The sequence below is a fragment of the Theobroma umbraticum genome, unplaced genomic scaffold, assembly GCF_002168275.2.
Source record: "Theobroma umbraticum cultivar Fairchild unplaced genomic scaffold, ASM216827v3 scaffold_89.0, whole genome shotgun sequence".
Lineage (NCBI taxonomy): Eukaryota > Viridiplantae > Streptophyta > Magnoliopsida > Malvales > Malvaceae > Theobroma > Theobroma umbraticum.
In genome coordinates, this window is record NW_018397271.1 from 906,346 (window position 1) to 921,370 (window position 15,025).

General features: G+C 32.9%; 1 protein-coding gene across 2 annotated transcripts; it reads right to left on the reverse strand.

Moving 5' to 3' along the window:
* Window positions 1-2,159: 2,159 nt before the first annotated feature.
* On the reverse strand, window positions 2,160-10,696 carry LOC110426565 (uncharacterized). 2 transcript variants are annotated; one of them, XM_021441811.2, is made up of 8 exons: window positions 10,348-10,696; window positions 10,205-10,260; window positions 9,912-9,971; window positions 9,720-9,797; window positions 7,739-7,868; window positions 7,386-7,438; window positions 5,825-5,998; window positions 2,160-2,521 (listed from the first exon to the last, which is right to left on the reverse strand). In XM_021441811.2, the coding sequence occupies exons 1-8, from the start codon at window positions 10,595-10,597 to the stop codon at window positions 2,372-2,374; spliced, it is 951 nt and encodes a 316-aa protein (XP_021297486.1). In that variant the 5' UTR covers window positions 10,598-10,696; the 3' UTR covers window positions 2,160-2,371. The 2 variants fall into 2 exon arrangements, with proteins under 2 accessions (XP_021297486.1, XP_021297487.1); XM_021441812.2 differs by lacking the exons at window positions 7,386-7,438; window positions 7,739-7,868 and having other exon boundaries at window positions 10,348-10,691.
* Between the last annotated feature and the right edge of the window lie 4,329 nt (window positions 10,697-15,025).

The following is a 15,025-nucleotide window of genomic DNA, read 5'->3' on the forward strand; positions in this document are numbered from 1 at the left end:
TCCCGTTAACTTCCCTTATTTTTTGGAAAGTCGCCCAGCGCTGCGGCGCTACTTATCCAGAGCTGCAGCGCTGAGCTCTCTAGAAATTTGTATGTGCGCTTCCTTTCATCAACGCTGCAGCCTTGTTCTCCCAGCACTGTGGCAGTTTATCAACTTCAAACGTGAGTTTTACCATGATATGTTAGGAAGTAGTAAACATAAAAGTTTTATCCCTGTCTCTTAACTTTCCAATGGATTAAGAATCACATCAATTGGACTTCTGGATTGAAAGATTTGCTCTAAATACCGCATCATGTTCAGTCTTTACATACTGCTGCAGTGGTCCGAATTTGACAAATATTTTGACTCTGATCCAATCAGAATTGGGAAAATTGATGAACATAAACATTGTAGCCCTTCTTCTTATAATTCTATTGGTCCAAGAGTCACCTCATTTGGATTACTCTTCATTATGATTGAGTTAACATTTCTAATAGTAAGTCCTAAAACATGAGAAACAAATGCTCAATGTTATAGTCAAAAAAGCTAAATTAGATGGTCTAACTCAGTTCTATATCTAGCCTTGTAGAATTGGTCATATCAAAAGAAAAAAAAAAAAGAGTCACAAAACTTCATAAGGAAGGATACCTAGATCCTTTCGATGATGACTGATATGGAACTTACGAATCTTGCTTACTTGGTAAGATGACCAAAATGCCTTTTGCAAGAATAGGCGAAAGAGTTAGTTCATTACTAGGTCTTGTATATACATATGTATGTGGTCCATTGAATGTAAATGTTAGAGGATTTTCCCATATCATAAGATTTATAAATGATTATTCAAGATATGGTTATTGTTAGCTCAATTAGAATATATAGTCCCACAAGAGTGGTGGATTGGATTTCAAAAAATCTTTAAAAAATAAACTTTTAAAAGCAATATGTTGTATATTAAGATGATTAATAGTTTAATAAATATTTAATTGAAAATAGATGCAATAAAGATACAAGATGAAGTTTAAAGAGAATGACAAACTTGATTTATAGAGGTTCACCCCTTCCTCTTCGGGCCTATGTTCTTTCCTTTAGTCAGTTAAGGAGTTGAATTCACTATTGAATTTCAATCAATACAATTACCTTTTGAAAAGTTTTGGTATAACCTCTCTATCTTTTAAAATTTATATAGAACGTCTAAACAATCTTTAGAAGGTTAAGCGAGAGGTAGATAGAACCTCTAAATAATACATTTTAAAAGCTAAAGTACTTCTCTTTCTCTCAAGGATTTGAGTGTTTAAGAAAATATACAAGCGAAAAGACCTCTAATATGTCGAATTTATGTCTTTTGCCTTTATTGTTATTTAAATAAAAGTGGTTCTCAAAAACATGTTTTAAAGCTTCTTTAATTTTATATGAAGCTTTCTTCTGATTTGGATTTTCTCATGATTTCAAATTTCTTGAAACTTTTTTATGTTTTGATTAAGTTATATTTCAACAGTCTTTTCAAAAAGCTTGAAAAAATCTTGTTTTCTATATTTCATTTCAATTTTGTTTGCTTTATTTTTGTTATATTTGCAACTTAGGCTTTATTCTAGTTCTGGTTTTTATTTTATAGATTTATTGTTCATTTTGAATTTTTTTATATGCGTCATATACTACATTTATTTTATTTTCCTTGTGGACATCATAGACTCTTTTAAAGGGCTTTTATAATTGTGGGATTTTACATTTATTATTTTTATTAAGAAATTCATGACCTAGGCCATGCCATTTTTTATTGTTATGTTGCAATTGCTATACATGATCTCTGGTTGTATCCACACAACCATACCTATTATATAAAATTGTTTACAAAAAATATATTTAATTTTTTTCTTTGTTTTTTTCAATTTCTGTATCGTTTGCTGCACAATAGTAGAGGCCAAACTCTGCCGGGACGAATGGGTGCCTAACACCTACCATTTCTATACCCAGCCTTCGGACCATCTGTAATTGAAGTTAGATCTTTTGCGAGCGATCCAGTTACAAGTATGAGTTCTAACGCTCCTTAATAAATCTGAGTGACGACTCCTTTACCTGTCCACACCAGGCGCCATATCCTACTGATGTATGACTTTGAGGCAAATGTGTCAAGGGCTAGCATATAACGTGTGTATAATACCAAATGCTCATACGAGAAAACGAGTAAAAGAGCCTGATCCTCATCTTCAACTTTAATTTTGATATTTCTCAACTCTAAAACGATAACAAACAAGCGGACGAGAGGAAAACAAACCAGAACTATGATACCAACATCCATAGCGGATTTGTAACCAGTGCAGAGTTTTCTCATTAGGAAAGGCCTATCATGGTTTGAAGCATACAAATGAACAAGGCAAAGGGTTAATGGCATTTATCATGGAAAAGTCTTACAAGTCCTCCATTGTTTCACAGCTTCGCTTAGACAACCTGGGACTGTAGCCGACCATGAGGTTAAATCTGGCAAAGGTCCAGTTAGTGCAAGATAATTTTGTCCTTGACTTTCCGGCGTTCTCTTCCAATGTACCTGTATCAAAAGATTTCAAACCATCAGATTTCTTCCATCGAAGAGTTAGTGTCAAATAGATTTTACCACCAAAAAAATTATAACTTGTCAATTGGCTAAATAGTTTAAAAATGCAGAAATAAATTAACTAGAAAATGCATGCATTTTCAGTGGTTAGGGATTCCTCATCTGACATATAGCCTAGTGAATTGTGCAACAATTTTCTTTTAGCAAACAAGATATTCAACTGTTTAAGTTTATTTCATGCTATTTGACTGCCATTTACAGCAGTAGTCTGAAACTGCCATTTGGAACCATAAAGGAAAAAAAGGAATCTAGGTAATAAAGTCCACACTAGACACTTTCTCTTAAGTATAAGACGAAGGCTTTTTGGAACTTTGATGGGTACACTACTTTTACAAATTACAGTGAAGTGGAAAGACAATCATGATGCATTGAAAAGCTTATGATGTTATAACACAACCAAGTCAACTAAATAAATGATATTACACGATTATTGAAATGTTTGAAACCCCTAGTATTTTGGTTTACTAGTAAACCTAAGAACTCAATTTTCCTAGCTTATTTCTTTGGTTGAAGTACTGTCGCTGTCCTAGGTTGAAATGTTAAAATTAGTCCCTCTATTCAAATTTTGAGCAATTTCCTCCTCATCCTTTCATATTTCAGTTTGATTAAGGAGCATAGACTATTCCATCAAGCTAAAAGCTTACATGTTCGAGTTTGTAGACAGAGTTAATGGCAAGTTATGTTAGTAAAATTTTTCAACGTTTGTTTTTCCATAAAGACATAAGAGGTGTACATACCTGTTGACATGTGGATGGTGTGGCATTTAAAAAATAAAATCTTATGATGACATGATATGATATCATGTTTGAGTAGAATTAATAGCAAAAAATTGAGACATGGCTTTCTTAGTCACGTGCAACATGCAACTTCTATATGTTACTTTCATTTATTATTTGTAATTCTATGATTCTCTTTTATCATCGCCTTTTCTCTCCATTCCTTTCTTCCCTTTTATTTTTTCCTTTATGCCTTTTTCCATTTCCCCTTTAACTCATGTGTCGCCCACTAACCAACAGCAGTCTGGTTTTTTGGCTAGCTAATCAACACCAAGAAGCCATTGATCTAGCTAGCTATCATTAGATCCAGTGGCTAACAACAGCTTCCCTTTCCCTTGATGCCTCTTTCTTTCTCCTCCCTCACCCTGTAGAAAGCCAGATTTGGCCTTTAGCTTTGATGGATGCTCTACGCTTCCTAATAGATCTACCTCCTCCACAATTGAAAATAAAATGAAAATAGAATTCCTCTCTTTGCTAAGCAGGAAAATTTTGCTGAGCTAGAAAAAAGAAAGATGATTTTCAATCTCAACATTGTGCTGAACAAACCCTTGAAGATGAAATTTATGATGCTTATTTGCATTTGGATGGGTTGCTTTATCGTGTGCTATATACGATCAACATTCTATTAGCATCTTTGTGAAAAACTATACGCTACAATGAGACACTGCCAGGAAAATGCCAGCATGTTATGAGGAAGACTTGCAAGAAAATTTGGCTCCATGGTCTAAATCTAGTTCCTTTAAATTTGGTAGAGTGAAAGTTTATTTGAAGCTAAGATCAGATCATCGTGAGAAGTTTATGGTTATTGTTGAGGAGATTCAAGAAGTTTAAAGAAGTAAAGTAACATCTGCCGTAGTTGTTAAAGGCGAGGAGGATGAAGAGGAAAATGCCATTGAAGAATCAAAAGTTAAGAAGCAAGAAAGACGATATAAAAAGATTTGGAGGCACAACTAAGTTTTTTAAATTGAAAAGGTTAATTCTCAGGTTGTACTTGAAATTAAGGACTGAGTTTTTGATTGCCCAAGCACCTACAGACTTTAGTGAAGTGCTACCTAGTGAAAATTCTTCAATTGACTTTACCCTACCATATCTAGAAATCAAGTCCAAGTCTCCCATAGCAAATGAGATATCGGGTGAAAAATTTTCCATTTGACTTCATTATGTCAAGTTTGTCCAGGATTGACAATGTTTGTTTCACAAAAGATATTCGTTGTTAAAAAGTGCTATTTAATGGTTCTGCTGGAACAACTTTCACACATGGTTTGGTTCCAACATTTGAAAACACAAATTTCAGTTCACCAACAAGAGGAGAATAGTGCAAGTTAGAAAAAGCTGCTTTTATTACACTGCTATATTTTATAGTTTTAGTTGTAATTATTTTAGGATCCTCTAGATTTACATAATTTGTGTTTCGCTTATTTTCAAAGTATCAGGGCATGAGGGTTATATATGATATTTTACATTTTCATTTATGTTAGGATATAGGGTGTAGTACTTCATATTATTTCAATTTCAAGTAGTTAGTTATGACGGAGTTATGATGGACTATGACATGGTTAGCTTTGTTATCTACCAGCTTGATATTGGGGTTAATGGCTTTCTAGCATAGATGAAAAAAGTCACTCAAGTGAACCAAAGTGGGAGTAGAAACAATAAAAAGTACACCAAAAGAGTAAAAAATATATAATCCTAGGCATTCAAACTCGTTAAAAGATCACACGCTAGTCACATGACCATTTAATAAAATGAAAATACAGCACTAACCATTAACTAAAGAAAAACATATCAAGATTAACAACTTCACTTTATATTTACATAGTTAGGTCTATGTCCTATTTAAAACTCCAAGATATTAAAAGTTTCATAGCAAGGCATCATAGTCTCCAATGTCAAGAAAACTAAAACCTATGTCGTACTTTGGTTTCCATCAAGTTAATTTCTCTTCAGTTCAGCTTCTTGTTTCAATTTAGGCTTTCATTTCAGTTTCAGGATCCATGTGCTAATCCACTTATACAGGACAAAAGTGGGTGTGTTTAAGGCTGAGTAATAACCTATATTGCGAAAACTTTACTAATATGAGCAACATATACATGATCGGACCTTTGACTTCAATGTGGTTTTGTTTTATTTCTGTCTTTAGTTGACTTTTTTATTTCGTGATTCCATTTGTATCTTCATGCTTGGTCTCCATTTCAATCTTAGGTTCCATGTATTAACCCAAATATTTAAGGGCTTACTTATCAGGGGTATTCAATAATGAAGTGGAAATAACAACAAACATAAGCTACATATCACAGCTAGGTCCAACTTTCATTAGCATTAAACTATTCAACTATTTTGCTAAACTGTTTCCTGACAATAACATCATCTGCCCATTTTCACTCAAAACACAATATCAATTATCACATAAATATAATTTTTACACTAAAAAAATTAAAAGAGTAAAAGAGAAACACCATACTTGTCCAGGAAATGCTACAGCTAATGCCTTGATGGTAGAATTCTGTATCCAAGTGTCATCAACTGATTGATGGTGTATTTTTCCATCCATAGATGATTCGCTTACACCGCCACAATTCACCATAAGGCGACCATCAGGCATCAATCTATCACTTAAGTTCAACCATGTTTCAACCTGTCAAAAGCAATTGTACACCATATGGCAACTGTCAAAGACAGTCATGAAACATGTAAATGATAACTACAAACAAGTTAGCACTAGGTACAAGTTAGAAAGTGCATTTAGGTTTTATGCACACAACGTTTTGAAAGCAAATTAAAGTAGGAAAGTGAATTCAGAAATTGCAGCTCCTTTTAACAGGAGAATTAGACTTAACAAACTTGAATGCCATAAGTTGTAAAATATATACAAATCTTTTTAAACACTTTTATCTCCAAAGTATTCAGAACTCTACTTCTTGATATTTCTTGTAGTGAGGTGTTTCTATCTTTCTTCAAAAGATAGCGTCTTCTAAGAAAGGAAGGAGAATAGGGCTTTGTCGATGCCAAAACTTGGGACACTAGGATCATAACAACTTATTAAGGTACAAACACAGATAATGTTGGCTTAAATAATTGCAGAAAAGTGTGCAATAGCAGATGAAGAGAATAAAACATTATATGGAACGATTCTGTGTCTACTAACTGTGAAATGCTATGACAACCTTGGGCATAACATACTCAAGTGACAGAGAGGGGTAGACTTGGATGATACAGATGTATAAAATTGTGAAGTTTGACTTCCCATAATATATCAATTATGATTTTTTTTTTTTATGTTGGGACTAATTTACGGCAATATATATGCTAGAAAAAATAGTATGAATTCCTTTTTGTATGTTCATTAGATTGATGGTTGTAGGATGTATTTTATTTTTATGTTTTTCTTATATTTTAAGTGACAGATATTATGGTAATTTCCTCATTTGCTGAAAATTAGAAATTTTGAGTCTAGGAGTCTTATTTTAAGTTTTCCTTAAGCTAACAACTTTTTAATCTATAGGTTAAAGTTCCTTTAAGTCAGTTTCATTCGCTTCCTACCAGATAAGTCCTTTGATATAGCCCTTGTTGGACTAAGAATGCTAAAGTCTGTGCATATTTGATTATTCATTCCATAGAAAAACAGAATTGCTCTGATGTTGTATGAAGCAGTGAACCTCACGTGGTGAATAAAGGACCCTAGGCATAAGCTTTGTGATTTCTTCACCTTTGATTGTTTATTCAATTGTCATACTTTTCACTAGGAATTCAATATGAAATCATCTCCTAAACCCTTCACTCCTCTTTCTAAAACTCCAAATTACACCCAGATCAATCAAAGCCAAAATGCAAATCCAAAGTTATTGTTCACAGGTGCTACTCACAGTACCAGAACAGCCATTTATCCCTTATTTTTTTGCATTCTGCTTCAAGCCCATCAAACTCTATACAAACCCAACCTATTTTCCCTCAACTAACTCTATAAATAAAATCCAAATTTAATTACCCTAACTGTTTTGCAAAATTGGGTACATAGTACATACCTCTTGCAACTGTGACAAAACCTTTCCATCAGAGAACAAGTCGATTATGATGCCTGAATTAATCTTTCATGAGTTATAAAAAAGAATAACGATGCGCTGAAAATGTAGCTACTAACTGGCATAAAAAGATGAAGCCAGATTTTAATAGCCTTTTCGAGATCAACAAAGTAAAGTACATGAGCAACAAAGCCTCCACCAGCATACGTCCAGGAGACATAGAAGGCAATGAAAGTTGTGTGTTTATGCAACCATCTATCCAGGAGAAACTCAGTGTGTGTGCGTGTGTGTGTGTGTCATGATCTTAGAAAGTCAAATTTGCATATTTATGCATAAAATTGAGACAGAAATCTCACCGGCATAGCCTTTAGGAAGATTTTGTATAGACGAAAAAGCATCATCAATATGAACTTGAAGCCTACCACCAACTTCATTACACCTCTCAAGATTGGATAGCTCAAAATATTCTCTAGCTTTATCAATTAACTATTATCCAAAAAAGATATAATAAGAATCCATCAGAAATGATTTGAAATTGGGATACTCATTGTTCAAGACATGATTTTGGTTTAGATATTTACACCTCTGAAGAGATTATTAATAAATATAGATGCAAAACACTAGATGCCTCCTAGTGCTTGCCAAACCAAATCCCACTTAATTAATTACCTTAAGTGTTATGGAATGAAGGAGATCGAATTATGATGCATATTTATTACATAAATAGATCCCTATTCAAGGGAGTCAAAAGAAAGATAAGAAACAGAGCTGCTTCTATTCCTGTTGTTTCCAGGTTTCATAGAGAGTCAACATTCTAATATATATATATATATATATATATATATATATATATAATTGTAGTTATTTAGTAGTTTAATGACTTATCTATGAAATTAAATGAAACATGTAAAACTTGAGTTTGATGCATTCAAAAACAATTCAAATATAACCGAAAGTGTAAAAAGAACCCTAAAGGATAGTTTTCTTTTCTTTTTGCGTTTTGTTCAAGAAATATATCAACACACTTAAAAAGAGGTGCATGATTTATTGTGGTTGGAGCTAGGGCATCCCTATCTAGAAATAACAGTCACTTGTCATAAAACCTTTTCCTTTCTGCTTGCTTATCTTGTCCTCTACATCCTAGAACACCTAAAATCCTATAATCTTGGGTAGAAATTTCAGGGCCAACTAGAGAATAATATGAAAGAAGATGAAAACTGATCCTTTTAGCCATGCACATGTGTCATGTCTATTTGCTACACACAAGGTATTGGCAAATGATCATTAGAACCTAAAACTTCAAAACCTTTCATATCTAGAACGAACTTTGTGTATGTGTGTGTGAGTGTGTGTGCGTGCGTGAGTGCTTATGTGTCCATGTTTGTATGTATGTATGTATGTATGTATGTATGTACATGTATGTGTGTGTGTGTGTGTGTGTGTGTGTAAGGACGGGATGGGATTAAAACAGAAAGGGTAAAGATGGCAAACGCAAGTTTGAAGTTGGAAATTCACAATATAAACTGGGGCCACTCACCAAAATGCAATGTCATTCAACCATTAAGCCAATAACCTTTTGTGGTTGTAGCACATCTAGAGAACTTCCTTAATGAATTCAAGAACAAACATTGCAGGGAACAAGCTAACATCATTTTTTGGCCTTGGGATATAGAGAAGACATTCCTTAATTTTCCAAAAAATACACCCTAGATTCCTCCTTTATTAAGTTAAAATTTGGGCAACTTTTTCATCTTAAAAAGAGTAACAATAAGGTTTCAATTCTGTTCTTATCACTTCCCTTCAATTCAAACAAACAAAAGAAACTGAACTTTACTTTAAAAGACTTTTATTCTTTTTCACTTCTGTTATGTAATTCTCTCCAAATCTTTTCTTTTACCAATCCAAATATACCATTAGAGTGCTCCAATAACTCAAGGAAGGCAATAGAATATAAATAAATTGAGTCAATGGGACCAAGGCTTATAATTCATAGAAAGATTGTTCATCATGCATCTCGAAATAATATTTCTCTAAAATCTTATGCACAACATTAAATATTACGTTTCTTTCATTTAGAGTTTCAGAAGTTCTAAGTAAGCAATAGACTCTAAACTGCAATCATTCCTATGTGTCATTAGGGAAAACGGAAATATGTTAATGGTCAATGAAGTGACTTACTGACCAGGATTAAAAAGAAACTGGTAAGATAAAGAATGCTAATTATATTTCAACTAGGAAAAGGGTCATGATTGAAAATATTGTACTGCCAAAACAGTTATATTGAGTATAAACTGGATAAAGTAAAGCATGGACTTATCGACGGAAGTTTATCCTTACTATTTCATCAATCTCCCAACCTTCAAGCTGCAATGAAGGCCATGAGTCCAGCATCAGATGTGCAGCGGTTCCACCACCCTAGAATATAACATAATTGCACAACTTCAGCAATAAAATCACTAATTTAAGCTGTTCCTATATAGTTAAATGTAACAAGAGAAAATCCAGGTCAGATAAGATGAAATGCATTACCAATCCGTAGATTGCAATGGGACCTTCAGGAACTATAGCTGGCAAACTTGCGAATTCGTCCTAATATGGTAATGAAAAAAGAAAAAAAAATTCTCATTACCCACACGAACTGAAAAGAGATATACGAGCATCTTATGCATCTTATACTAACCCGATAATCATTTTCAGCAGCTTAGGCAATTACAGTTCACCAAAAATCAATGGTTTGTTGGATTCCAAGCACAGCAAATCAAGTATGTGTTGGAATTAGAAAGTGATAAAAGATGAAGAAAAAAAGAAGGGGATTCACATACCCAATATGAACCAGTCCATTTCTCATTACCCTTTTGTAGAACGCTATGGACATTATCTGCATTGGGAATGAATCAATCCACTTTCTCATCGAGTAATAAATGTGCAAAAAAAAAATACGAACAAGAATAGAAAGAACGCGTACGAGTTGAATCGAGTAGTAGCATCCTGGATTTAGGAGTGTCGACCACTAGAATGTCATTGTATCTAGTCTTAACAGCTGTCAGCACTTGAAACGTTTCTTCTTCACTTCTTCTACAACGGCAAGGACGACAGGTGGATGAAGAGCGTGCTGCAGACGGTGAAAGTGGAAGGAATAAGCCACGGCGATTGCCCTCCCGCGTCAGTGGCGATGCTATTGGTGTGAATTTCACTCCCAACGAAATCCACAACATGTTCTTCGCCAATGTCACAGCCAAATAACTATCGTTTCTGGTAATCTTATCCGCTGCGTTTTGCTGCGACTATCACTTCTGGTCGCACCCACCGTTACATTGTGCTTGATGGCAGGAAACGAAATAACTGTAAAACTTAAATTACCCGTTTTATTTACAATTTTAACTCTCTTTTTGTTTTGGTCATTTTTATATTTAACAAAAGAAAAGAAAAATAACCCTTTTTTTTTCTTTTTTCTTCTTCTTTTTTAACTTTTTCTTTTCCTTCTTCCATTTCTTCCCTTGGTACCAAACATGATAACAGATATGAAGGGAAGTGGCCGAAGATTGAGCCCATCGCACCCATATTGATTTTGGACAGGTGAAGTCATATTATAAGTTTGCATACTCTTAAGATTTTGATTTCAATATTTTTAATTTAATCTAAAAATAATCCAAAAATTAAGAAAAAAAAACTCGGAGGAGTCTAGAATTCATGTGCAGGTGGCACGAATTCATTAAGTCTTCTTTTAATATTTTTTACTTTTTTAATTTTATTTATAAGGCAAAAAATTAAAAAAAAATATTATGTATGTTTGGGTAAGTACATTCAATAATTAAAAATTTGTAAAGGCACTCTCTTAAAGAACAAAATGTATAATTTTACTCTAAAATAGAATAAATATATTGAACTAGTGGAGCACTCATGCTATGCAAATAGGTTTGCAAAAATTTTGTAAAAACTTGATGCTAAAAATTCTGAATCGATGGTAGAGTCATGCATTACATAACAAAAACGGATTTTATAATAATCATTTGAGATTTGATTCACATCATAAAATATAAGGTGATGTAATTTACACATCAAAAGAAATCACAGGCAACTTAGCATAGGGGAAAATGTTTTAGAAAACAACTTTACATTGCAAAGTTTTTGGAAGCAAACTTTTGCGAGGAAAGCTCCTCCTTTATAAAAACAAATAAACACAAAAATAATTATGAGGGATAGAATAATTGTAGAGCTCATTATATCAATTTTGCAAAATACTAGTAAAAGCTTCCCTTTTTTAAAAGGACCTTAAGCATACTAAGCATATCACTTTGTTAACTGCAAAACTAAACCACATTTAAGAAAGATATCATCAATTTTAAGCTCAAGCGAGCAGAATCAACTTTAAAACTTGATGTCAATTTAAAGCTAGATATCAATTGACAAGCTTAAACCTTAATGCCAATATTTTGAATGAAATTAAAAACTTGATATCAATTGCTGACTTCAACATTCAAGCATAAACGAGAAGCATATAATCCATGTAAAGTACAATATCAATTTGGTGTTAAAAAGATATTATGAATAATGAAGAACACCAATTATTGGATTCTCACCACAACTTCTTGTTGAAGATACCAAATGCTAATGGCACTAATTTGAAATAAAGTATGAGACAATTGCACATATGTGTGGCAATGATTGATTCTGCCTTAAGAAATCATAAGGTCAACACTAATTGTTAATGAACAAAATATGATACAACAAGGAGAAGGAATAAAGGAGATAATCACTTTAAATCATAATCATACTTCCCCTTAGAGAAATCGTGAAATCAATAAGTTACTAATTGTTAAGAGAGAAATCATGAGTATAGAATAAATGAATATTTATAAATATTCAATATGATCCTCTAATACTCAAATATTCATAGAACTGAATGAGTATGAGCATTTAAATAGATGTTCAACATATGCATCAAAACAATCATATTTTCAAGAAATGTATGTTTATTAGTTCCAAGGCATCATTAGTCATCAAGCATTATTCTCAAATATCATCAAACATTATCCATCATTGAGTACCATCAAGCATTCATTATGTATGCAATAATCATCATCATCAAGCAAGCATTACCAAGCAATATCAATCAATCATTTTAAAGGAATTCCATAATTTGGTCAAAAATAATTAGGAGACTTCCAAGCTGGGTAATTTGCAGAGTCCATCATTCTAGGGGGGGTTAAAGAATTTGCGTCCAATTATTTGGGAATGGAGTAAAGATATTTTTGGGGATATGGCACGTAAAATTAAATTGTTAGAGTTAGAAATTCAAGATATGAAATCTGAATGGCAAAATATAAGGTAGAGTTTGCTAAACATGATATGGTGATGAGAAAATCCAATGAGTTGTGGAATTCATACAGATCAGAGGAGCGTAAATGTAAATAGCAATCTAGAATGAAGTAGGTGACGAAAGGGCATGGAAATAGAAGATATTTCCATGCCATGACCTTAACAAGGCGTAGTGTTAATTGTATTATGAAAATTATAGTGAATGGTGAAATAGTTGAATAACCAAATCAAATTAAATATGAGATAGTGAAGCATTTCCATAAATTGTATAATGTTAGGAGCACAATGAGGTTGGCATATTTGCGATGCGGTATTCATAAATTAAAAAAAAATCTTCTATAAAGGAATTGAATATGCCTTTCTTAGAATCTAAAGTTTGGGATATGATCAAAGATAGTGATGGCAAGAAAGCTCCAAAGCACTATGGATTTAGTTTTAGTTTCCTTAAATCCCAATGGGTAGTGATAAAGGTTAAGGTAATGAAATTCATTGCTGATTTTTATTCTATTGGTTAACTTGGTTGAGGTGTAAATGAGAGCTTTATTATCTTGATCCCTAAAATCAAAAACCTTAGTTCCATTGGAGAATTTAAACCCATTAGCTTGGTTAATTATGTCTACAAACTTATTGCAAAAGTCATAGCTAATCAACTTAGAAAAGTAATGGGTGAAACGATTGGGGACTATCAATTTGCATTTGTATCTGGAAGACTACTTCTTGATTCATCATTAATAACAAATGAGATAGTTGATCATTATCATAAAAGCTCTAATGGTTGGTTAATATTGAAAGTAGACTTTGAAAATGCATATGGATAGTTGTTAGAAAAGGAAGCTTGAGATATAATAACCAAAAAGGGGTTGAATTGGCTATCAAATAAAAATTTCACTTTTCTTTGAAACAGGGTTAAAGATTAAAACTTTAAGCACAAAACTTGAACAACAATCAATATAAACATAAGCAAGCAAGATATGTAGCAAGTAAAGTATAGGGATAGGGAAATAAACTCATTTATGATTTTTATAGAGGTTCGACCTTTCAATGCCTGCATCCTCTCTCTTGATATCACAAAGAGTTTGGATCCACTATCAATTGTCTTTTTCAACTAGATTCAAGTATAGCCTTTACAAGCAACTACCTTTTAAGGGTCAAGCACAACTTCTTAACAAGTCACTATCTTTTCAAGGTTAAAGCACAACCTCTTTACCTTTGCAATAGAGGTATAACCAATTCTACTTTTTCATGACTCAAATATAACCTTTCTACCTTTACAAGGAGGTTTAACCTTTGTATAGAGGATTACAAGCTTTGATGCCTCTAAAAAGGCTAATCAACTAAGTTTAAGTGCAAGAAGATGAAGCTGAATCAAAGAATTTAAGCTCAAACAAGGATGCTTTGCTTTTAGAGTTTGTTTTAGAGTGAGAAAGGAATAAACTTTTTAACATGAAAGCTTTGTTCTCCTTTTGGAATGAGTTTCTGCTCTCTTTTCTTTCTTATGTGCTCCCTCTCTCTTTGAATGAGGCCTTTTGAAAAGTATTTATAACCTTTCTCAATTTCATCTCATTGGAGCAAGGATAAGGCCACTTTTTGAATTTTTGGGACTGCTTGAATCATGCTAGTCATGCCATAAGAATCAATTAGTAGCCATTTGAGAAGTCAATTTTTTTGTATCCTCGGTCATTTTTTTCTTCAGTTTTGAGCCTAATGCTTTCTGTGTGCCAGGAATCGATCATTGCATTCTTGTGTAGTCAATTTTTTTTGTCCCACTTTAAGTCTGGAGCATTCTGTTCTTGCAAGAATCAATTTGTGCCTTCTTTAGAAGTTAATGAATTGATCAATGGATACTTGAGAAGTATATTTTTTCAATCAAATGGCTCTTCGTTATGCTTCTACTTTCTCAGAAATCAACTTTTGCTTTTTCAAAAATCAATTCTTTCATTTCAATAGTTTTGTGTTTCTTCAAATTGATGATTCCTTTTTTAACAAGTTGATTCTTTTTTGTCACCAAGAAGTTGATTCTGTTTTACAAGGAATCGATGTTTCACTTTCAGAAGTTGATTCTTACTTGCTAGAACTTTAGTTTTAAAGCATTCAATTGATTTTGCTTTTCACAAACAACTTTAAAACACTTAAAGGAAAGTTCTTCCATTCCAAAATCATTTCTTTTTAATTCCAAGGCATATTTAAATCACTGAATTTTGACATTTCAAAACTAAGGTCAATTTCAAAGTTAACAATAGTGTTTGTTGGGAGTTTCTTGATTTCACCATGGACAAAATGGTGTTTGGAATTAAATGGCGATAATGGATTATGAAGTGTGTTAC

What these genes read in the sequence shown, in the direction of transcription:
- LOC110426565 (XM_021441811.2), bottom strand. Translation starts at nt 10,597, where the DNA reads ATGTTGTGGATTTCGTTGGGAGTGAAATTCACACCAATAGCATCGCCA. An exon ending in GTTGGGAGATTGATGAAATA is followed by an intron (nt 7,869 to 9,719) that starts GTAAGGATAAAC and finishes TTTGGATAATAG; the next exon opens with TTAATTGATAAAGCTAGAGA. An exon ending in CTGTAGCATTTCCTGGACAA is followed by an intron (nt 2,522 to 5,824) that starts GTATGGTGTTTC and finishes CTTTTGATACAG; the next exon opens with GTACATTGGAAGAGAACGCC.